This window comes from Mesoplodon bidens, assembly GCF_964165515.1.
Source record: "Mesoplodon bidens genome assembly, chromosome: 13".
Lineage (NCBI taxonomy): Eukaryota > Metazoa > Chordata > Mammalia > Artiodactyla > Ziphiidae > Mesoplodon > Mesoplodon bidens.
The window spans coordinates 1,162,483-1,185,028 of NC_138169.1; the positions used below are offsets into that span (position 1 = coordinate 1,162,483).

Consider the following 22,546-nt stretch of genomic DNA (forward strand, 5'->3'; position numbering starts at 1 on the left):
AACAAGGGACGCCGACGACAGGGCATGGTGACAGTCACGGGGTTATGAAAGTAAGACTGAAACCAAACGGAAATCATGCCAAGGCCTTGGCCGGTGGGAAAACATGAGACAACCGTCTGCTGCTGTCCTCCGTGAGAAGAGACCGCAGTTCTTTCTTTTGTGCCTTTAGCCTTTTCCCCTCCCAAACCCTACTCGTCTGCGGTGGATCCCGCGGGCACTGCACAGTCAGCACAAGGTGCGCACACGTCCCAGGGCCGCTCCGTGGTCCCCCCCGCGGCCCGGCCGCCCTGAGCGCTTGCATAGTTGAAGGACGGTGCTGCAGTTAAACGTCCAAAGGCATTTCCAACTGACAGCGGGTGGGTTTTTGTGACCATGTTAAACAGATAACCAGAGGAGTTTCTAGAAACCGTTTTTATAAAGTCTACCTATAGGTTAAGAATTTAATAACATCATATGTTTATATTAACAGGCTATTTACACTGTTTGTGTTTTTTTTAAAAAAACAAACCGAAAAAGAAACCCTTCTACACTTCTGCATAATAAGGCAAATAAAGTTTTGTACATTATTAATTATCTTAATATATATCTGTAACTCCGGTTCCAAGTACCAAGGGAGGGCCAGGGCCGGGCCTGAGTGGGGACCTCACAGTGCGCTGGACAAAATGACCGTTTTCTTCTCCATAAATAAGACAAAAAAACCCCCTGGGGCTCTGAGGCCATTAAATCGCAGAAGCAAACTAAAAGTTAAAAAGCAAAAGTCTTTTTTGTTTCATTTAAATGTCTAAAGAGCATAAAGTTGAAAAAAATACAAATCTATTAAAAACGCTTCTCACCTGTGGGAAAAAAGGTACAAACTTGAATTTTTTTTTCCAGTAGCCTCATCTCAAGCTCGGAAAACAAAAGATCACCCCCAGAAAAGCTGTGTATGACACCCCCAACTCCGCAGGCTGCGAGTGGAAGAGCGAGCATCGCCCCAGGGCCGATGGAACTGTGCTTAAGTTCTAGAAACAGACGCTTAGGTTAGTCGACAGCAGTGCGTGCGTTCGTGGAGGGGCCTCCGCACACGCGGCGGCCGCGGCCCCGCGGCCACTACCGCGCCTCCACCTCCTGGGGGTTGCGCGACGGGGAGTAGTCGCGGGCCTCGCCGGGCGCGCGGGCCCCGAGCGGCGTAGTCCTGCTCCGCGGCGGCCCCGGGGGCGTGGGGGGCCCAGCCGCGGCCACCAGCGGGGGCGGCGCGCCGAGCGAGGCGGCGGCGGCCGGCGGGGTCCGCGCCAAGAGCCCGTTGTGCAGCGCGGCGGCGGCGGGCGTGAGGCGCGGGAAGTGCAGGGCGCCCAGCGCGGGCAGCAGCGCCGCGCCGTCCAGGTGCGCGGCCCGGGCGCGCTCCAGCTCGTCACGGCGCGCTTCCCGCAAGCGCTCGGGGCTGTAGTCGTGCGGCTCGCGGTCGCGGTAGGGTCGCTCGGGAGGCTCGAGGAGGGCGGCAGGGCCCGGGGCGAGCGGGGCGCGGCGGGCTGGCTCCGGGCCGCGGTAGGCCTCCCGCGGCGGCTCCCAGACGAAAGCTGGGCGCTCGCGGCCCGCGGGGCCCGGGCCGGGCTGTGGGGGCGCGTCGCCGTCCTCCCCGCGCTCCTCCTTGACCTTCACGTCGCTCTGGGGCCGCTCGGCCACCGCCTCGAGCGGCTTCGCCGGCTCACGGCCCAGGAGGCCTGCCAGGCGCAGGCCGTCCCCCAGGGCCGCCTTGCTGGGCTTGGCGCTGTCCTCCCGGGCCGGGGAGTGGCTCTCCTTGACGCGAGGCTCAGCCTCGCGCTCGGCAGGAACCCCGGGCCGGCCCGGCTCGCCCTGGCCGCGGAGCAGGAGGCCACTGCCCGGGTGGCCCACGGCGGCCACGGGCGAGGTCCGGCTCAGCAGGCGCGTCTTCTCCAGGAGGTCCCTGGGAGCAACAAGACAGCCCCCCTCAGCCTGGCGGGACACCCTGCAGCGAGCTCCCCTGACACCAAGCTCCCACCTCAACGCCGCGAGGCCACTACCCACCGTAGTGACCTCAAGGTCCTTGCGTGCGCGTGTGTGGGGTCCGCTTAGCACCCCAGTCTCCCGTGGAATCACTGCTAGTGGCACCCCGTCAACACGTGGTGACCACAACCCACATCCCCACGAGGGTTACCCCACACGTCTCCCCTCCACAAGCACCATGGAGACCGACTTTGCAGCAGAACCGCAGAGTGCTCCACGGGGAGCCAGGCCGCTGAGCCCCTGAGCCAGGACAAGTCCTTCAGTGAAGAGCTTAGGGCAGTTCCACCCAGGCCCCAGACCCGCTGCACGGACAGGGGCCTGCGAACCCTTCCTCACGCGCAGTGTGGCCTGTGGCTGCGGTCACCACAGTTCCACCCGCCCCATCGCAGTCTGGTTCTCATCCGAGGCGCCACCCTGTACTTTTTAAAGTCCTTTGCCCCTGAGCTGGGAGCACGGTGGGCATGGCCCCCACCTTGATGAGGCGCTGGGAGGGCAGCTGGGCTTGAGTGGCCCAGCTCCGAAGCTCCCTTTTCCCCTGGGAGTCCCCAGGTCCCACAGCCCCTGACCAACCCTCAGTGCTGCACCTGGCCCCCATCACTCTACTTGAGCCCCACCCGCTCGACCCTGAGGCCCCCACGGGGGACCTGCAATTCCCCGGGCTCCTGACCCGCCGTGGTGACAGCGCTGGCTGGGCAGGCCCTGGGCTGCTCCCTGGCACCCTCCCTGGGTCCTGTGACACACGTTCCCACCGTCTCCCAGGCTGATTCTAGGTCGTCTCCTCTCTCCTTGCTGTCTCAAGCTCCAACCTGTGCACCCAGTGCCTGGCACGCAGCACTGCCCGTGAGTGAAATGCCCCACGTTCAGGGTGGGGGGACAGGACCTGCGTGGAAGGGCCGGACCGGGAGCCCCCTGCTCCCGTCCACGTGGCGGGCCGCAACTCCTCAAGAACACTCAAGTCCCAGCCTCTGCCGCCGACGTGAGAACGTGCTACCACCTTCCCTGCCCTGGCCTAGCTCCGCAGCCCATGGGGCTGGGGGCGGGGGGGGCACGCCCAAGCTCAGCCCCCATCCACCTGCTCACAGGTGTACCTCCCAGACTCGGTCCCCCTGGTGGCTCAGTAGCCCCCTGCAGCGTGCAACGGCATTCTCTGCCCTGCTGATCTGAGCTCCCTCGAGGCCCCGCTGTGGTCTACAAGCCCACGGTCCCCGCCAGGGCCTCGGAGGGAGTGAACCCCCGCCCTGGATGGCGTCTGGCCAGACCCTGCGCCCGCAAGGATCCTCTGTGCGGGCAGAATGGAGGGTGCTTGGCTGTGGGGTCCCCTTCCCCGGGGTCCCCTTCCCCTAGTCTTTCCTGGCCCTGCGGGTATAGACTTCACACCCTCCCAACCAAGGAGTCTGAAGGCAGAGCTCAGCGTGCCCCGCGGGCGGGTACCCGGGGCTCAGCGGAGCTGCCTAGGGGGTGCGGGGGCGGAAAGCCGGCAGGATGGGAGAGCGGAGGGTCCTCACTCACCGTTCCTCCCTGCTCTTGTCCAGTTCTCGGTCGTGGTTGGTCAGGGCTGAGACCCGCTCGACGTCTACAGGCTTAGGCCACGGGGGTGGCGTGGGGAACGAGGGCGGCGCCCGGTGCAGCCGGTTCCAGGGCTCGCGGGGGCTGGGCAGGCCGTGCAGCGTGGGGCCCTCCTTGGGGGCAAAGAGGCCGCCACCGGGAGCTGGGGGATGGGTGGCGGTGGGAGCGTGAGGCCGGGTTGCGAGGGAGGCGCACACACGCACACGGAGAGTCCCGACCTCAGACCCGCACGTTCCCCAAGGAGGCGGCGAAGAGGGTCCGTGCGCCCGGCGTCAGGGCGGCCCCGACCCGCGCAGGCGTGGGCGGAGGACGCATGCGCAAAGTGAGGGTGAGGGCGCGTGCGCGGAGGACGCATGCGCGAACTGAGGGCGCATGCGCGGGGAGAGACGGGGCGCGGTCACTCACTCAGCGCGTGGCTGCCCAAGCCTCCGAAGGCGTTGCTGCCCAGGCTCCCCAGGCCCCCGAAGGTGCTTGATCTGCTGAAAGGGTCTGTGGGGGCAACGAGGACTCAGGGGTCTCCACGTGCGCACCAGACCCTCCCCCCACCCCGCGGCTCCCGAACCTGGCAGGTGCCACCTCTGCAATCGGAGGGCTACCCGGGTTCTTGGGGTCATCTCCCCACCCACCTGCATCCCCCCAGCCCTGAGGCCAGCACAGGCCAGCCAGACCGCATGGACCTCAAGGGGCACCTACCCATCAAGTGACCAGTGGGCAGGAAGCTGCCAGGATGGGCTGAGGGTCCGAACGGGTTGGTGGTGGGATGGGCAGCACCTGGGAAAGGGGGGACAGGTTGATGGAGGCCGTAGCGCACCTGGGGCCGCGGCGCTCCTTCCAAGGGTGGGCGCGCCCTTCGCGGCTGCTCCTCCCACTGCAAGCACGTGACCAGGTAGGAGGTGGGCCTTCCTCTCCCTGGAGCCTGGGGGACCCCGAGGGGGTGGAGCAGGGAGGCAGGTGCTGACAGCAGTGGAGCCCCCAGAGGAAAGAGGGCAGAGACAAGGCCTGCGATCGAGCCTTCAGGGGGCTCTCCCGAAGCCAGCGGCCCTGGAGTTTCCGACCAGAGCTACCGTCCCGGTCACCTAACAGTGGGTGCGGCCTGGGTGCTGACGGGCACTGGCCCGAGTCACGGCTGCCAGAGGCCGCAGCTCCTCCTGCAGCGTCCCCCTGGCTGCAGGCCACAGCCCACAAACGTCACGGTGGCAACAGCCCCGGCTCCCCCGACGCCCCCCAGGACCGAACCTGGAGGACAGCCGGTGGACCCAGTCTGGAGACGGAGCTGTTGAGTCAGGGGCCAACTCTGCTGCTCAGGGTGCCCCACCCCATAGCCTAGAAGTGAGCGCCGGGCGAGACCAGTGACGTGGGCGCCCCCTCGTGTCCCTCCACCTGTGGGGACCCCAACAGTGGCGTGCTGTGTGCGTCAGAGGTGGGCTCCTCCACCCAGACACAGGCAGGTTCCAGTCCCCAGAGAGCTCCCAGCTAGAAACTTGACCTCGCCTCCAAGTGACCTTAAGTCAAAGTTAGGAAGACAGCTGGCCCCAGGGCTAAAGAGGATGGTGTATCGACGGGGCCATGGGTGGGTGTGGAGCACAGAGGGGTCCAGGCCACAGCCTGTGGGCTCTGGCCCAGCTGGGAGGCCCTCTGCTTTCTGAGGGGCCCTGACGCCTGGCTGAGGTCTGGAGGCCATCAGGGCGGTGGAGTTGGGGCTGGGAAGAGGCGCCATGCTCACCAAGCCAGCCAGCGTGACCCCATCCACACCCGTCATGCCAGTGTGCCAACGGGCTGCCCGCAGGGACCACGTGTCCATGTGCAAGGGGCAGTGGGTGGGTGTGAGCGTACATGAGCTTGGAGGAAGGCGCGGGGGGGGTGGTGGTCCGAGGAACAGTCAGGGAGGGCTCTCTGAGGAGGTGACGTCCTTTGAGGGCCTGACAGCTGGGAGGAAGCAGCAGCAGCCCCAGAGCGAGGGCTCAAGGCCGCTGACCTCGGAAAGGCCTGCTGCACGGCTGCCCTCGGCCAGCGCCTGGGAACTCAGGTTCCAGCAGGTTTCTCGCCTCCCTCTGATAGGAAGGCCTCACGGACGCTCAGGTTGCTTGCGCAAACAAGGTGGTCTGTGCTGAGCACCTGCTTTCCTTCTGGGAGTCCGGGTTTGGTCCATGCAGGCAGAGCTGCCTACGTGAACGGCCCCCAGCAAGAACCCTGGGCGCTGGGTCTCCGCGAGCTTCCCTGGGAGACAGCGCCTCGCCCTGCTGTCATGGCTCCTCGGGGGAATGAAGTGCATCCTGGGGCCCTCGGGGCAGGGCTCAGGAGGCCCCGCCCATTTCCACCCTCCCGCTCTTCCTTGCCGACTGCTCTGTGTCCCTCGGCTGCAATGCATACGGCCACGGCTGGAGCGTGACTTGTGCTGAGTCCTGGGAGCACTGCGAGCCTGGGGGTAGTCCCAGGGACCCCGACACAGCAAGGCCGTGGCGCGGCTGCTGGCGGGGGCAAGCACACGGGTTCCGGGAGCTGTTTCCCGCCTTTCGGAGAAAAGCCAGACCCTTCCTGGGAAGGACATCGGAAGGACGCCCCAGAGAGGAGGGCGTACTGGACAGAGTCCATGCGGGGCTCAGGTCAGGGGCCGGGGGTGGGGGGGGAGTCTCCGCAGGGGGAGACGCTCGAGGAGGGCAGGGCTGCCAGACTCCACCAGCTACGGCCGGAGAAACAAGAACGCTGCCCGAGCAGCCGGAGCCCTCTGGCACCCGCACCAGCCAGAGGGAAAAGGCGAGAACGCCTCCGCCCCGCTGCCCCCTGGCCTGCATGGTGGCCGAGCCCCCAGCGCCCACGGGCCAGGCCGCCTTACCTGAGCTGGAGAGGAGGGGCCGGGCCAGGTCCTGCGGGTAGTGGAATCCGGCGAACACACCCGGGGCGGGGGGTCTGCTGAACAAGTCCAGCTTGGCGCCCGCGTCCAGTTTGTGAGGGCCCAGCTGCACCTGCAGGACAGTGTGTGCACAGGGGCTGCCAGTGAGCTGGCAGCGAGGTGGGGCGTCACCTGCTCCGCTGGCCTTGCCCAGCGAGCGGAGAGACAGGTGAGATGGATCCTGACGTCTCGGCAGAGGCAGGATAACTGAACGCCACGTGTGACTGGCACATGACAGTCCCGATTGAGGTGTTTCACTCCTTTTCATGCGCTGTTCGAAAGCTGGTGTGTTTTACACTTAAAACACATCTCAATTTAGATGCTACATTTTCACTGGAAATAGTCTGTCTGTTTAGATTTTGTAAAATCGAGCTGGAGAAGTACATTCCCATACCCAAGTCGTTCCAGTTTTCCGATGACTAAATTTAGCTTCAGTATTAAGATTCAAATTTATGAGAGCTAAACAAAACTAAGAAGCCGGTCCCTGGGTCACAAGGGCCGCAGGAGGCATGGGGCTAGGTGAGTTCTACCTGCCGAGATGGTAGCGACAGAGCGGGTGCTTGGGCCCTAGCTGGGGACCCTGCCCCACCTCCTTCACTGTGCCTTCTAGGTGGCCCTGTCTGAGCAGCTGCATGTTGAAACGCACAATAATCTGTCGTAAATCCCTTTCTGTGACTGGTCTTTTGTAGCATATTTAGGACGTGATGAGTTAAAAATATTGTGCATGGGGTAACGTGTCATCTGAGACGGCAGACGAGACCATGGAGACCCTTCTGCAATACGAGGGCCCCCGTCCCAGCACCCTCAGTGCCCCGGCCCATTGCCCCAGCCGTGGGTCCCCAGGTCTCCCACTTCCCTGCGTCACTCGGCCAGGGCGCCTGGCACCACCTGCCAGGAGGGGGACGGCCTCGAGCTGGGTTCCTGTTCACCACCTGTCCGCCCCCCCAAGGAACACGCAGGCTCCATGAGCACTTTTGGTCGTCTTTGCCCCTGGCTAAAAACCCAGGCACGCAGCAGGCCCAAGTGCTAATAGACACCTGGGGGGAAGAAGGGGGCAGGGCCGAAGGCCCACTGGGAGGACTCGACTGAGGGTGGGGAGGCCTGCAGAGTCAGCTCCTCCCAAACCCCTGCCTGCGTCACCCTGGGTGACCAGGTGGGAAGTGGCCTTGAGTTCCCCACACACTGCTGTCCTGTCCCCTCCCCACCTCCAACCCCTCACAGCCCGGCACAGCGCCTGGGCAAGGGGCACCCTCTGAACCGCAGGCCTGGCCGGCAGGATGAGCAGTCAGGCTCACCTTTATCTTCTGCTGATGGTGGTAGATCTGCCAGGCGATCTGCACGTGCACAGCACACCACTTCCCGGGCTTCTGCGACAGGGCGGGCGACGGGCTCAGCTTTGAGGCCAGGACCTCCTCACTCCCCCCACCAACTCCAGATTCCTGCTGTCACGGCGCACCCCCTGTGGCCACTCAAGAGGCACCCAGAGTCCTCCCTGGCCGTGGACCTTCCCTGAGGTCCCGCCAGGCCCCTTCCTCCCAAGGTGAGGCAAGCAGGCATACACACACTCACCCTGACTGCTGTCCGGTATGGGTCTGACACCTGCCATCGACAGAGGAAGAAGCATTAGACCTGGGCTCTGCAAGCAGCCCAGCCCCGGGGGGTCGGGGGAGAGGACCATGTGGCCTCCACGAGGAGCCACGCTGGCTGGAATGCCCACCAGAGAAGGAGGGAGGCACGGGCACCGCTGCCACCTACCCCGGGGGCTCTCTGTATGAGGGCGTGAACAGCACTGGCCTGGCCTGTTAGCTCAAGTGGGTTTGAAGTCTGAGGGGGAGAGACGGACAGGGCACGAGACGACTTTGCAGGTCCCATGCCCAGGCGGCACGAGACCCCCCAGGCGCCACCCAGGGGCGGCCTGGCCTCCCACCATATCCTGTCCGGAGGTTTCTGAAAAGGCTCTTGATCGACGTGCCTGGGCCAGGGTCTTCCCCAAGGGCCAAGGCAGCCCTGCTTCAGGGAAGGTGAGCAGAGCAAGGCCAGTCCCTGGTCCTGGGGCCTCAGGGGGCGCTTCCTGCCTGGGCCTCCTGCAGCGAGGATGACCATGTGCTGCCGCCATCCAGACCCCAACCCCGAGCGCTGCCAGCGGGAGAGGTGAGAACGAGCGAAGCCAGGCTCTCCCGGCCCCATGGGGCACAGAGGGCCCCACCAAGGGTCAGGATATTCTGCACTGAGGTGAAGACCCCTTGGGGGCCACCCGGGAGCACGACACACACAACCACGTGTGAGGCGGCTGGAGCTGCCCCAGGACGGGAAGGGCTGGCTGGGGGGGGGGGCGGTCCAGCAGACCCCACCCACAGTGCCCACCCCCCTCCTGGGAGCAGCTGGTACCTTGGGCTGAAAAGCACCCTGCAGGGATCCAAAGGGACCTGGGTGTGGGAGCAGGGCGGGCAGTCCTGGGACGGCTGGAGGGAAGGGCGGGAAAAACTGCAAGAGAAGGCGGGGGGGGGGCAGGGGGGGCGTTCCAGGGGCCTCGCAGGAAGCCTGGACGCCCAGGGCAGGGACGCTGGGCCCAGCCCTCCGGTCCCCGCCCCATCACCCCTGCACTGGGTGGGAGGCTACACGGACATGGCACAGCCCTGCCACCCTCCACACCCCTCACCCTGCCTGGAAAGCCCAGAGCGCGCAGGGACACTCACGTTGGAATGTCGGAAGTAGGGACTGTCCAGCTTGGGCGTGTACTTGTCAAACTGGAAGGGAAGGAGGCAGAGAGTGAGGCCTCCGGCCACGCTGACGCCCTCTGCTGGCCAAACACCCACCCACGCCCTCGGGCCAGGCAGTGGCCAGAACGAGGCTGGTGGCCTCCAGCCAGCTGTCCCCTAGGCTCCCCGAGGGTGCTACCCCCTGGCCTTCCCTGTTCTAGTGGTCCCAGCACGGGAGGCGCCGACTCGCCCATCTGGTGTCTGTGGCCATGACTGGGGCGGGGGGAGGGCATGGAGCCCAAGGCTGGTGCTTAGGCTGCAGGACACACCTAGGCCACTGGCAGACTAGTCAGTGACAAAGCAAAGCTGGGTGGGAGCAGAGGGAACTCTGCCCACAGCAGCTGGCTCAGGGCATGAGACCTCAAGGACAAGGAACATGAGAAGAGTCCTGGCTCCCGTGGCCCCTCAGTCCTGTGAGGCCTCCGGACCTGCCGCCCTGCTGCCAGCGGACACTGAGGACCCCACGTGGGTGGAACTGGCCCCACGGCCGTGTGGACACGCGGTGCTCCTCAAGCCCGAAACAACGGCTCAGGATGGGGAACCTCATGGCATGACCCGGGGCGGGGGCGGGGGGACGAGAGAAGGAGCTGGACGGACCGCCGGACGGAAGGGGATGGTGTCAGCCTGCATGCGTGCAGAGAGCGTCTGCGTGTGCCTGCTGCGTGTCCCGCGCCCGGGCCGCCCCCGCCCGCCCGCCCGCCGGCACGCAGCCTACGCACCGGCGGGGGTGCGGCGGGCGGCAGGAGCGGCGTCGGGGGCGGCCCGGCAGGGAAGGGGGCGAATGTGTGTTGGTGCTGGTGTGTGTGCTGGTGTGTGTGTTGGTGCTGGTGGAACTCCGCCCGCAGCAGAGCTCCCGGGCCCAGGGGGGCGCTCTGGACCAGAAAACGCGCGTTCAGCTCTTGCCTGAGCAGCTCGTGATCTACAAGAGAAAAAGAGAGAGACAGAGAGGCACGTCGGCCGCGGGCTCCCGGCGGGGCGAGGCGGATAGTCACCTGCTGGCACTCCCGGTTTCGGCAGGCCAAGCCGTGGTGGCCGCTCGCTACGTGCGGGCCCCAGGGTGGAGATAAGAGAGGTGCCTGTGACCAAGTACCAATCAGAATCCCCGAATGAGGCTGGCAATACATGATTGGCTGGCTGAATGAGATCAACAGGCTGGCATCTAAAGGCAAGAGAGAACACCATGAGCCACCCTGGGCGCCCCCGGAGACAGCCCTGAAGGGGAGCCCTGCCCGTCCCAGCACCCCCAGACCAGGGTCCTGGTCCCATCCTGGGGCGCTGAGCTGCCCCCAACCCAAGGTAGGCTGATGAGATTTAGAAAAAAATTGGAGACCCACAGAGAAATCCTTAGTGACCTAAGATTTGGCCGTGAGGGGGCCCCTGCTGGAATCAGGCAGGGAGGGAGAGGCCAGGCTGGGCCAGGCCAGCTGCTGTTCACCTGGGGCCCCTCTCCTCCACAATTCAACCCTCCTCCCCTCCCCCGCCCCCCCAGCAGCCCAGGGACGGTGGATGGGAAGAGCCACGGCAGGCCTGGGAGCCCTCACTGCCATGACCACGGAGCAGCTCCAGGTTTCGCCCACTCCCCGCCTCAGACTGCCCGACCAGGCCTGGCAAGGGCTCAGAATGGAGCAAGGGATGTCTGTGTCCGCGTACGCGTGTGTGAGCACCTGTATCTCTGTGTGTGTGTGCGTGTGCACACAACCGAGGCCCGGGCAGGAAGCTTTCTCTGCCCTGGGCAAGGTGGCCTGCTAGCGCTATGGGCTGCTGGGGGACTGCCATCCAGCTGGGTGGGGTCTGGAGAGCCAGATGATCACTAAGGATAGACGTCCAGGGCTGGCCCCCTCCCCAGGGGCCGCGTCCCTCCCCGCGGGGGTTAGGATCCCAGGGTGCAGGGGAACAGTGACCCTGCTGCCCCACCTACGGCGCGCGGACCTACCGGCGGGGTGTCCTGGGATGACCAGGCTGTTGGCCGGCAGCGCCGGGGGCGGGGGCAGTGTCGGGGGCGCGGCGAACATGGCCGCCGCGTGGTGCTGGTGCTGGGCCTGCGAGCGGAGCGCCAAGTGTGAGGTAGAGAGGTGGGGGCCCGGCCCGTGAGGCGACAGGGACGCGTGCTTCGCGAGCCCCAGGCTGGCGCCGCTGCTGGCGCTGCTGCTCCTGCTGCGGGGAGGGGCGCTCAGTGCCCGGCCGGCGGCTGCGCGGCCCCGCCCCGCGCCCACCTGAGGCTTGCAGGCCCCGCCCCGCGCCCACCTGAGGCTGTGCAGGCCGTTGTGCGCTGCCGCGCCGGGGCCCGGGAAGGCGCCCGGGGGGAGAGGCACGTGCGTCGAGAGGGAAGCCCGGGTCTGCAGGGGCGCGGGCGGCGGCTGCGGCGTGAGGCGGGGCAGGGCCGGGGCTTCCTTCTTGACGGGTGGGCTGGACGGGGCGCCGGGCGCGGGGCCGGCGGAGGGCAGGACCGGCGCGGGGCTGCGCACAGGGGGCAGGAAGGGCGGCTCGGTGCTCAGCTCGCGGCTGCGCTCCAGGCCCGAGACTTTGGGCGCCGCCCCGGCCTTGGCCTCAGACTTCTCGCCCAGCGTGGGTCCTGCGGAGAGAGGGGCCGGAGTGAGCCCGGGTCCCGGCTCACTGAATGCTGTCCAGGGCTGTTTCTGACGGGGAGACACGCGGCGCGGAGCTCCCGCCCAGAACACCTCGGTATCCCGCCCCCCAGGCTGCCTGCGCCGAGGGCCGACCCGCAGGGAGTGTCCTGCACCTCCTGCCCACGGAGATCCCAGCGCAGGGGCTGTCCCGGCCCCATTTTACAGAGGGAGACGGAGGTGCACGAGGCAGCCGGGCCAGGCGGGGCTCTGGGCTCCCAGCTCATTCCGCTGCCCCTCCTTCCTCTGGCAGGAACTTCACCTGTGCTAATGGCTGCTCCTTCGGGTCCCACCCGGGTGACCCCTGACCTAAGCCCTCTGTGGGCCCTTGCCCTGGGGGAGACTCCCGGATGGCCAGCCTTGCCTGGTCTGTCGGGAGGAAGCGGCTGCGGGCCAACACTGCCCCCACTTCGCCGCCCAGAGCCTCCGCTCCCCTCCGAGCTGCGGGCCTGCCCTTGGGCCGTGAGCTCCAGCCAGCCGCCGGCTCACTTCAGACCCTCCTTTTGAAACTGCTACAAGGGAGGCCTCAGGTCACAGCCCCAGCAGCCAGGCGGAGGGCAGCACCACCCATGCGAGCTGCTTTGCCCGCAGGGGCAGCATCCCAGTCCCCAGGAGTGGAAATTCAGGTCGCTGGGCTGTGGGCTGACCCCGCGGCTGCCACGCTCGCTGAGTGAAGAACTGGCCACAGCCTGTCCTGCGGCTGCAGGGCAGTGTGACCCAGGCTGGTAGAGAGGTGAGAGGTCTGGACCCTCTGGGAAGTCTGCTTCCCTAGGGCAACACCTCCCTCTGCCTTGGGTCTGTTTGCTTAGGGACGCACCTACAGAGGAGGCCGTTGCCACCACTCCTGCAACGAGGACAGGAACAGAGGGCCGCTGGCTTCAGCCCACTTGCTGCTCACAGCTGCCCAGGGACGCTAGCCCTCTCTCCCCTCCTGTCTCTCTCACATCTCCACACGAGGCCCTCACAAAGCAAGAGCAGCCATCAGAATGGAAAGAGGCAGGCATGGACCATGCAGACCTGGACGTGACCCCACGTGTGCCACCAGTGCCCCAGCCCTTCTGGAGACGCCTGGAACCTTCTAGAGCCTCCTGCCACTGGAAAAGCATGAGCACTGCTACTCATCACCCCCCACCCACCGCCACTAGGCACCTCTCTGGGCACCTCAAAGCCCAGAGCTCCCTGAACTCGGCTGAACCATAACCTCCAAACCCGTGACCGTGACCTTATCTGGAGAAAGGGCCTCTGTGGCCGTGATCAAGCCGAGAATCTCAAGGTGAGATCAGCCTGGACTCGGGTGGGCCCCAAATCCAGTGACGGCGTCCTTGTAAGGGACAGAGAGGAAGAGACCTCGTGAAGACGGAGGCAGAGATGGGAAGGATGCAGCCAGAAGCCCAGGGATGCCCAGGTTTGCAGGCAATACCAGGAGCTGGAAGAGGCAGGAGGGACCCCTCCCCTGGAGCCTCCGGAGGGAGCACAACCCTGCGCACACTTGACTCCAGATTTCTGATCTCCAGAACCATGAGCGGGTGAACGTCTGGTGTTTCAAGCTGTGCGGTTTGTGGTCATTTGTTGAAACTGATACGCCCTACATTAATTCCGTCTGAAATGCCAGCTGAGTGTGCCTGGCTCCCCGGAGCCTCTGGTGGGCCGCCTTACCCAGACTCCCCAGCAGGCTGCAATCTGCTCGGCTGCAATGCTCCGACTTGAGGAAGGGGCTTCTCGAGTTCAAGGCACGTAGAGGCCGTGCCTGGCTACCAGGCCAGCAGGACCCACGGGGCTGCGGGTGCCCGAAGGCCTGTCCTGTGTGGTCATATCCTGAGGGAGCCCTCCGAGCAAAAGGGCCCCTTCCCTGCGCTGGGTCCAGTGAAACCCCCTTCCCGGCCACAGCCCACAGCCGACAGGCTGGGTCACAAAGGCCTATCCTGGCCTTGATGGAACCGTGGCCAGGCATCCACCCTCCAGAGCAGTGCCGGCCAGAAGAGCTTTGTGGGACAGTGAAATGCTGGGTATGTGTGCCATGCCACTCAGGGGTCACTGGCCAGGGCCTGGGTGTGCTGGCGGGGCCGCATCCCGAGCCAGGAGCTGCTGGCCACCCTAGAGCACCTGAGCCCGGGAGCCCAGGGAAGTGCGTTCCTCATGGTCCTGAGTGGTGCAGGGATCCCACTTTGGGAACCGCCGCTCCAGCACTGCCCAGCTCTGGCCGAGACACGGGCCCCGTTCCCAGCTTCCCTTGTTTCCTTGTGGTTTTCCCAGGGGGTTGGCGGGGGGGCGGGCTGCATCCCTCAGTAAATGACAGCACCCAACTCCTGCCTGAGGCTCTGCACCTGAAACCCAAGACAGAGCCTAACTTGGGGGCCGCCACGGACTTCAGGAATGTGTCCTGTCCCTTCCTAGAGGCCAGGAGCCCAGGGACACACTTACCTTTATCGGCTGCCGGGGCAAAGAGCTTCTCGGAGCCCACAGACGCCTGGAAGAAAGAGAGGAGGGTCAGGGGCCAGAGAGACCTACAGGGCTGGGGTGAACCTGGCCCTCAGCCCCTGCCCCCGGCACCCAGGAAACAGGTCTGCACACACAAGGGCCGCCCAGCCTGGCAGAACACATCCTTCTGTGCCCACAGCCCGCATGGAGGATGGTGACCACGCCCAGGCCCAGCTGCAAGTACTCGGACACAGGTCATTCGGCCTGTGATCAGGGAACCAAGGACGCCCCACTCAGCAGGGGTGCAGGGGCTCAGCGTGGCCCTGCTGGGTGGGGAGCTAGGACTTGGTAATTGGGGCGCCAGGAACCTGAGGGCTCCGCTGGGCCTGGCACTGGAGGTGGCAGGGTGGGGGGAGCAGAGTTGGGATGCCCCCGGCCCCCAGCCCCAGGCTGCAGGACATCACCTGCCACGCCCCAGACATGCTGAGTCACAGGTCTGGGGACCCCGGCCACCATGATGCACAGAGTGTCCAGGGTGGAGTGGGGTCAACCCACTGCAGGAGGGAACGTGGCAGTTTCTGATGGGCCCCTGGGCCGCTCAGCCTCTCCCCTCCTGGGGAGACGCCGCCGTGTGTGCAGGGCCTTGGTGAGGACAGTCAGGATGAGGATGTGGCCCACCCACTGGTTCACAGCCGCAAGCCCGTAAGGCTGTTCTCAGCAGACCTTGTCTCCCTAGCTGGTGTTGTTTTAAAACAGTTCCGCTGAGATGCGACTCACATACCATACAACACGCCCACCGCTGTGAGGAACCATCACCTCAACCTGTTTTAGAACATTTTCAGCACCCCAAAAAGAAACCACATGCCCTTCAGCTATCACCCCCGTCCTCGCATCTCCCCCCACCCTGGGCACCATTACTCTGCTTCCAGTGTCTCCCGATGCCCCCATCGTGGACTTCCTCGGGGAGAAAGCAGACAGTGGTTGCTGTTGGCGTGGGGTGACTGAGTACCAAAGGGCATGAGGCCTCCCCCCAGGACGGCCACGATCAAGAAAGACAGAAAACAGCCGGGGCTGGCGAGGACAGTGTGGAGAAACTGGAACCCTTGTGCATTGCTGGTAGGAATGGAAAACGGTGCAGCCGCTGTGGAAAACGGTACGGAGGTTCCTCAAAAAATCTTATCACAGAACTACCGTATGATGCGGCAATCCCACTGGTGAGCGTGTGTCCAGAGGACTGAAAGCAGAAACTCACACGTGTATCTGTCCACCCACGATCACAGCAGCATTGTTCACAATAGCCAAAACGTGGGAGCAGGGACCTCCCTGGTGGTCCAGTGGCTAAGACTCCGCGCTGCCAATGCAGAGGGCCTGGGTTCGACCCCTGGTCAGGGAACTAGATCCCACATGCCAGCAACTAAGAACCCGCCCGCCGCAACTAAAAAGATCCCACACGTGGCAACGAAGATCCCAAGTGCCGCAACTAAGACCCGGCGCGGGTCAAATAAATAAATATTTAAAAAACCCCCAAAAACAAAAAAAAAACAACAAACGTGGAAGCAACCCAAGTGTCCATAAACAGATGGCTGGATAAATAAAATGTGGTGTATACACACAATGAAATATTATTCAGCCTTAAAAAGGGAGGAAACTTCGACACAGGCTGCAACGTGGATGACCTTGAGGACACTATGCTCAGTGAAGTAAGCCAGTCACAAAAAGACAAATCCTGTGTGATTCCACTATATGAAGTCCCTAGAGCAGGCAAATCCATGGAGACAGAAAGCAGGCTGGTGGGTGCCGGGGGAGTGGAGGGGGCATTAGTGTTTAATGGGGACAGTTTCAGTCTGGGAAGATGAAGAAATTCTGGAGCTGGATGGTGGTGGTGGTTGCACAACGATATGAATGTGTTTAATGCCCCGAGCTGTACACTTCAAACGGTCAAGATGGTCGTTTTGTTATGTGTATCTCACCGTGATAAATAAAAAACTTAAAGAAAAAAGCATGAAAGAGCTCTGGGGTGAGGAAAACATTCTCTGTCGGACTCTGGTGGGGGGTATGTAGTGGTATGTATTTGTCGAAACACACCAAACTGTATACTCAAAACAGGCGCATTTTGTTGCATGTAAATTGTGGTGCAAGAAAGTCAATCACGAGAAGGGGACTGAGGCGAGAACAGACTGACAGGTGAACAGAACAGGAACAAGAGTCCCAGACAGTGACGCACACGGGACGCCCGGCACAGGCCGGGCCCGGGCCTGTGGGAAAGGGCAGGAGCTGCGCGCGGACCGAGGCTCCCCGGGCCCGCGTCGCTCCAGGCCTGCTGACGGCAACGTGCAGAGCGAACCGTGAACAGACCGCTGTGCCCCTGACACTCGTGCTGGGCTGGAGCCTCCTGCCTAGCCACGCCCCGAAACCCCGCACTGGGAAGAAAACAGGTGGCAAACGCAGCCCGAAAACACAGGCCCACGCTCCCCGGGCTGGACTCGGACCCGCACCAGAGGGGAGTCTGCTAACGCGCGGGAGTCCCCAGCGGAGGGTCCCCCCGCCCAGGGGAGCAGGGAGCTGAGGCCGGGAGTGCCCTCTGCGGGGAGGCTGTGGCTTGACCTCTTCCTAAGGATGTTCCCGAGGCATCCTGCGTGGTGAGCAGCCTGGATCGTGGCCTCGCCCGAGGAGACCCCGGGCGGGGGGCGGGGATGGGGGGGTGAGGGGTCCACCTGAGCTGGGGGTCCGCGGGGTCAGGACGGCAGAGTCAGCAGCGCCGGCCCGCCCACCGCTCAGGGCCAGGATGGGGACACTTCACGCCTGCTCACCCTGCACCAGGCAGGGCCCCAGCTCTTCTGGGAGCTCCGGCCAGGGGCCCCCAGAGCCCTGTATCCTCCCGCAGAGGCCCATGAGTCACCGGTCCTCCCACCCAAAGACCCCCAGGCCTAACAGGACTGGACCCTGGCCATGACCCCAGGAGGGGGTCCTGCTGACACTCCCACTTGAGGCCACACAGCCCGAGTGACAGCTGCTTAATTACCAGCTGGTCTCGTTAACACTCTCACAAATTAATTCTCCATACAGCAGCCAAGAGTCTCTTTAAAAACCAAACCAGAACAAGTCACCCTGGACTGAAAACACTCCAGTGCCTTCCCACTGCCCCAAACTACAGTGTGAGCTTCTCCCCCAGCCCCCACAAGGGTGTGGCCGGCCGGCCTGTCTGGGCCCTTGACCCAGTGGCTTCGGCCAAGTCCCCACAGGCCTTCCCAGACCCCGTCAGTCTGCGGGTGCCCCGCCCCCACTGGCGCACGTTGAAATCCTCTTCGCCTGCTGCCCTGCACCAGCGGGAGAAGGGCATGACTGGGCAGGGTTGGCGCCTCCCGACATGAGATGGGCCAGAGCAGGGGCAGCCACTCTGGTCTCCGGAGGCCGCCCCCTTAAGGTCTCCATTACCTGAGGCACCGACAGCCCCTCTGGGCCTGGGGGTGGTGCTGACCGTGCCAGCAGCCCACCCCAGTGCCTTATCGCGTGCCATCAGCAGGTGCAATGAATGAGCTCAGCCTGCAAGCTGTCATTAGCTCCCAGGGGTGTGGTCGCTGGGCCACTGGGAGGGGGAGGGGGCTACTCCATGGCAGGTCGGCCTCGAGCACCTGCCTCAGCTGCACCGTGTGTGCCAGCCCTCACCGGAGCCCTCCTCTGATACAGCAGGGCACCCCGACCCACCAAGGCTGGTGTCGCAAAGGAACGTGGTAGAGGCGTCACTGTGAGAAAGTGCGTTTGCTCCTGTGGGGCAGGGCTGCTCTCGGTCCGAGACTGGGGGCGGGGGGAAGAGCAGTCAAGTCCAATTAAAGCTGCAGGCGCCCCTGCCCTGCCCGGGAGGCCCAGCCAGGCCCAGCCAGGCCCGTTCTGCTTCACTTCAAGGCCCCAGGCTGGAGCACCGGACCCCAGAGCCAGGAGGTGGCGCCCCAGACACTGGGAAAGTGAAAGGCGAGCAGAGCAGGGAGTGGAGGGGGGCGAGGAGCAGCGACGGGGAGCGTCTTCCCTGGCCCTGCCGAGCCCCGGGATGCCGCCCGGGCAAAGGAGGGAGGCAGGTGGGAAGGGCACTGTCCCCGTCCGTCCGGTCCTCACAGCCACACTGCCCAAGTTAAAGTTTGCTCAGGGAAGCTGAGGGATCCAAGTCCCCACAGGGGTCGTGGGCAGGGACCTGGCAGGCTTCCACCGCACGGCAAGGGCCGGGACACCGGGCCAGGCACAGCCAGGCCCACTGGACAAGGCTCTCAACCAACACCCACAGGCACCCTTAGCTCCCAGGTCCCCCGGGGCCGTGGCTCAGGTTCCAGCCCTTCCCAGCACAGGCACAAAGCCACCCCTGCTGGGACTTGGCCCAGGTCGAGGTCCCTCGGTTCTTTCCCTTCCAGGACAAGGGGTCCGGAGCCGGCCAGCAGACCCAAGGCGGGTGGGCAGCCCTAGCGCAACCACCAGATCTGTGCTAATAACTTCCCGAGGATTATCCACTGGGACTTGACCCAGGCAGCGCCGGCACCCTCCAATCCTGGCACTGAACCAGTGTGGGTGGGAAACGAAAGGGTCACTTCAGGCCAAAGTCCAGGTTGGAGGTCCCCGGGCTGCAAGTTCAGGGTCCCCGTGGAAGGGGCCCGCTCCGTACGGAGAATGTCAGGGTCAGCACTCTTTCCCCGGAGATACGCAATCCCGGCTGCGGGCGGAGGTCAAGGCGCGCTTTGTTTGCGAGGACCCAACCTACGGGGCAGCCTCGGCCCAGACACGCGGCACAGACTCCGCCGGCCGCGCCCCGCCCCAGACAAAGAGCTCCAACTCCGGGCAGGTGAGCGCGGCGGCGGCCGGGAACCCGGGCGGCCGAGCCCGCGCCAGGGCGCAGACAAAGGCGCGCGTCCCCCAGCGCCCTGCCCCGCCTCCGCCGCGGGCCCCCCAGCGCCCTGGCCGAGGCCCAGGACTCTCTGCGGGTCTGCCGCCACGTGCGCCCCAGGGGCGCAGGCGGAGGTACGTGGGGTCTCCGCGCGCCCGGCTCCCGTGAGAGACGGAGTGAGCAGAGCGCCGGGGGCCTCTCCCGCTCCCCGTTCCTCTAGAGGGGGCGGCTGCTCTCTCAACCCCGGCCCCCAAAGTCCCGAGTTCCTCCCCGGAGCCACCAGCGCTCACTCACCGCGCGGGCGCCCCGGGTCCGGCGCGCTCTGCAGGCGACCGCCGCTAGTCCTCGTACCGGAGCCGGAGTCGAAGCTGGGCGGCATGGACGCGGGCCACCGCCAGCCTCGGCCCGTCGAGGTGGCCCCTCTCCCGTGGCGCCCTGCCTAGCCGGAACCCAGGCCGGGGGCGCGCGGGGCACGCATGTCCGCCGCGCCGACTCGGCGCGCTCCGGGCGGCTCTCGGCGCACTGGGCTGCCGGACGCCGTCGGGCGCGGCGAAGGGCCCACGAGCGGCGGGGACGGCGGCGGCAGGCGAACTGCTGGCGGGCGCGCAGGCGGCGGCCAGGGAGCGCGGCGGGGCGGGGCGGGGGCGGGGCGCGGGCAGGCCCGATTAATCCAGCCCCGAGACGCGGATCTGCCCGCACGGGGCCGCAGACCTGGGTTCGAGCGTTCGCCGTCCCATCCCAGTCACCAGGTCAGAGCGTGCGGTGTCAGCTGTACCGAACGCTGTATGGGCCGGCTCCTCCGACGCTCACAGCAACGAATATGGATGGCTCCTACGCCCAGTTTACAGAGGGGAAAACTGAATCACGGAGCAGCGAGGTCGAGGAGCTGGGACTTGAAGGAAGGACAACAGAGCCCCCACATCTGTCCGATGTAAGCTCCGCCCTCAGTTTCACTATCTGCGAAATGGGGATGCAAAGTGGGAGAAGGGGTCCAAGTAGTTACTGTAATTGCGAATTGCGCAGTACACGCCAACCCTGACACTACTCCGGAGCCACCTGGCCGCTCCGTGGGCCCAAACCGAGTTCAGATCCAGGGGGAACAACCGCCCCTTGAGAAGGCCGAGTATATGCCCCACACCGATCCAGGCCCACGGGGTGGCACCTAACATTCCAGAGCGCGCAGGTGCAACACCAGGACGCCATCAGCGCAACTCCCAATCATGAAACTTGCTGTAAAACAATCCACGGAGGGTAAGGGGGCCTAGGGGCTCCTGGAAGGAGTTTGAGAGCCCACCTCTAAGCTGCTGTGGAGCTAGGGGCAGCAGGAGGTCAGCTCTGGTGAGGCATCCAGGGACCCACAGCTTAGAGCCCAGGTTCAGGGCCTGCATACGCCTGCCCTAAGCTGGGTGATCAGAGGCGGGTCCATTCAGCGGGGAAGCGCGCAGCCATTCAAACGGGACCCTGGGACACAGCTCCAGAGCCGCGGGCACTGGGCCAGCGCTCCCTTTTCAAAAGGCGGCAAAACACAGGCAGACACATGCACTTACACAGCCCACAGTTAATCTCCAACCGTAAAAAAGAAGTGGCCAACGGTGCCAGCCTCTAGGTGGGGCTTTTAAGTCCTTTTGTTCTGTTTGAATTATTTACCAATTACATATATTACCCTTACCCCGCCCCCATAAACGTTATACCACGACACCCTGTTTCCTGCCATAAAAACAGCACGTATGTGGCACCGTGCTGAATGGCTTCTAACCATGAAATCACTGGGCCCTCACGCCTATCCTCTGAGGACATACTATTGTCATCTCCATTTTGTTGATGAGGAAGCTGAGACAGAGAAGTGAGGTGACATGCTGGAGGCCATGGAGCTGGTATGGGGCAGGGCTGGGATTGGAAACCCGGCAGTGTGACCCTGGGGTCCGCGGACTTAGCCGAGACGTGCTCTTCCTCTAGGAGAGTAGCAGAGACTGGTCCTGGGACGGGGGATTCTGGTGGGAAAACCCTGACTCCCAGGCTGGGGGGTGGCTTTACCTCAGGGGTGGGTGTCTGCGGGCCCTTGTGCCCCCGTGCCCATTGCACCGTGCCCCAGCAGGGCGTGAGCTCTTGCACTTGGCCCAGCTCCAAGGCCTCTGGCAGCGAAGGGGAAAGGTGTTCATGCAGTGGGGTGTCCTGTTCTACCCCTCTGGGGTCAGCAGCAAAGGTGCCCTAAGCCCAGAAGTCTGTGAACCTTACATAGCAAAGCGGAATTAAAGTTGGTCAGTTGACCTGGAGATGGGGAGACGATGCTATGGGCACAGCTTAATCTCAGGGTCCTTACTAGTGGGAGGAGAGATGGGAAGACGCTGCCCTCTGGCTGTGAAGATGGAGGAAGGGGCCGGGAACCCAGGCATGTGGGCGCCTCTACAAGCTCAGAAAGGCCAGGAAGGGATTCTCCCTGGAGCCGCAGAGGGGCCGGCCCAGCCCACAGCTTGACTCCCGCGGGGACACTCCTGTGGGACTTCTGGCCTCCAGACTGAGAGATAATAGTGTAGTACTCAGCCGCCGAGTTGGTGACAACTTGTCACCGCAGCCACACTCAACTACACTCACAGCCAGGACCCTGATTAGGGGATGGAATGCAGAAGAACAAGCCGCCCCATCGGCAGGCCTGAGTCAAGCTCACAGCCTAGTGGGAGAGGAGGGCCATACACAGGGAGACAGGTAATACGAGTGCAGATGGGGTGGACAGACTGTAAGGGCAGTGTGAAAAGCAGTGCCGGGCACTGATCTGAATGGCAGCTGGGGGAGCTTCCCAGGAGGGGCGTCTGAGCTGAGACCTGAAAGGTGAGAAGGACCAGGCGAAGCTGAGGGGAGCTCAAGGAAGAGTCTTCTGGGGCGGCCACAGCCAGTGCAAAGGCCCTGAGGCAGGAACAACCTGGCAGGGCCAGCCAGGGAGGTGGGGTGGGGCACAGGGCCTTGAGGGCCATGAGGGAGCTTGGGCATTTGTGTTGAGCAACAGGAGGAGATGTGTGTGGGATCTGAGGAGACAGGTGATGAGGTCTTTAAAAAGACCCCTCTGTAGGATCCGCCACAGGGCTGGGTGGGGCACAAGGAGCTGGGCTAGGCGCTGCAGTGACAAGCAGGCGTGGGGATGAAAGGGGGTAGGTGGTGGGGCCCCTCCAGAGGTGGGGACAGGGACTCTCCCATTGGAGATGTCAGCTGGCAGCTGGTTACGGAGCTTGGAGCTCTGGGGGCGGTGACCCTGGTGCACCAGGTCAGGCAACCTCCCCCAGTTGAGCTGCTGAATCCTCGGGGCCCCAAAGGTACGCTCCATAATCACGTCTCCTCCAGATGAGCAGCCGGGCTGCACCCAGTCTCTCCCAGCTACCTGGAGATCCCACCCCTGGCAGTAAAAGGTTCCTGGAGCCAGTGGCAG

The 22,546-nt window shown here is 64.3% G+C and overlaps 1 protein-coding gene across 9 annotated transcripts in view; it reads right to left on the minus strand.

Moving 5' to 3' along the window:
- Positions 1-424: 424 nt before the first annotated feature.
- The window catches only part of FBRSL1 (fibrosin like 1), an 84,033-nt gene continuing 61,911 nt past the window's right edge, over positions 425-22,546 (minus strand). For 2 of the 9 annotated variants that reach the window (XM_081253389.1, XM_081253383.1), the window contains 15 exons: positions 14,265-14,310; positions 11,464-11,791; positions 11,153-11,373; positions 10,310-10,378; positions 9,939-10,138; positions 9,157-9,207; positions 8,849-8,944; positions 8,030-8,059; positions 7,756-7,827; positions 6,404-6,533; positions 4,807-4,950; positions 4,264-4,341; positions 3,976-4,059; positions 3,514-3,712; positions 425-1,924 (listed from right to left, as the gene is read on the minus strand). In XM_081253389.1, the coding sequence (XP_081109515.1) occupies positions 1,090-1,924; positions 3,514-3,712; positions 3,976-4,059; positions 4,264-4,341; positions 4,807-4,950; positions 6,404-6,533; positions 7,756-7,827; positions 8,030-8,059; positions 8,849-8,944; positions 9,157-9,207; positions 9,939-10,138; positions 10,310-10,378; positions 11,153-11,373; positions 11,464-11,791; positions 14,265-14,310 (2,583 nt within the window). In that variant the 3' untranslated portion in view covers positions 425-1,089. Of the gene's footprint in view, positions 1,925-3,513; positions 3,713-3,975; positions 4,060-4,263; positions 4,342-4,806; positions 4,951-6,403; positions 6,534-7,755; positions 7,828-8,029; positions 8,060-8,215; positions 8,285-8,848; positions 8,945-9,156; positions 9,208-9,938; positions 10,139-10,211; positions 10,379-11,152; positions 11,374-11,463; positions 11,792-14,264; positions 14,311-22,546 lie in introns of all 9 variants that reach the window. The other 7 variants (XM_081253385.1, XM_081253386.1, XM_081253392.1 and 4 more) reach the window with 7 other exon arrangements.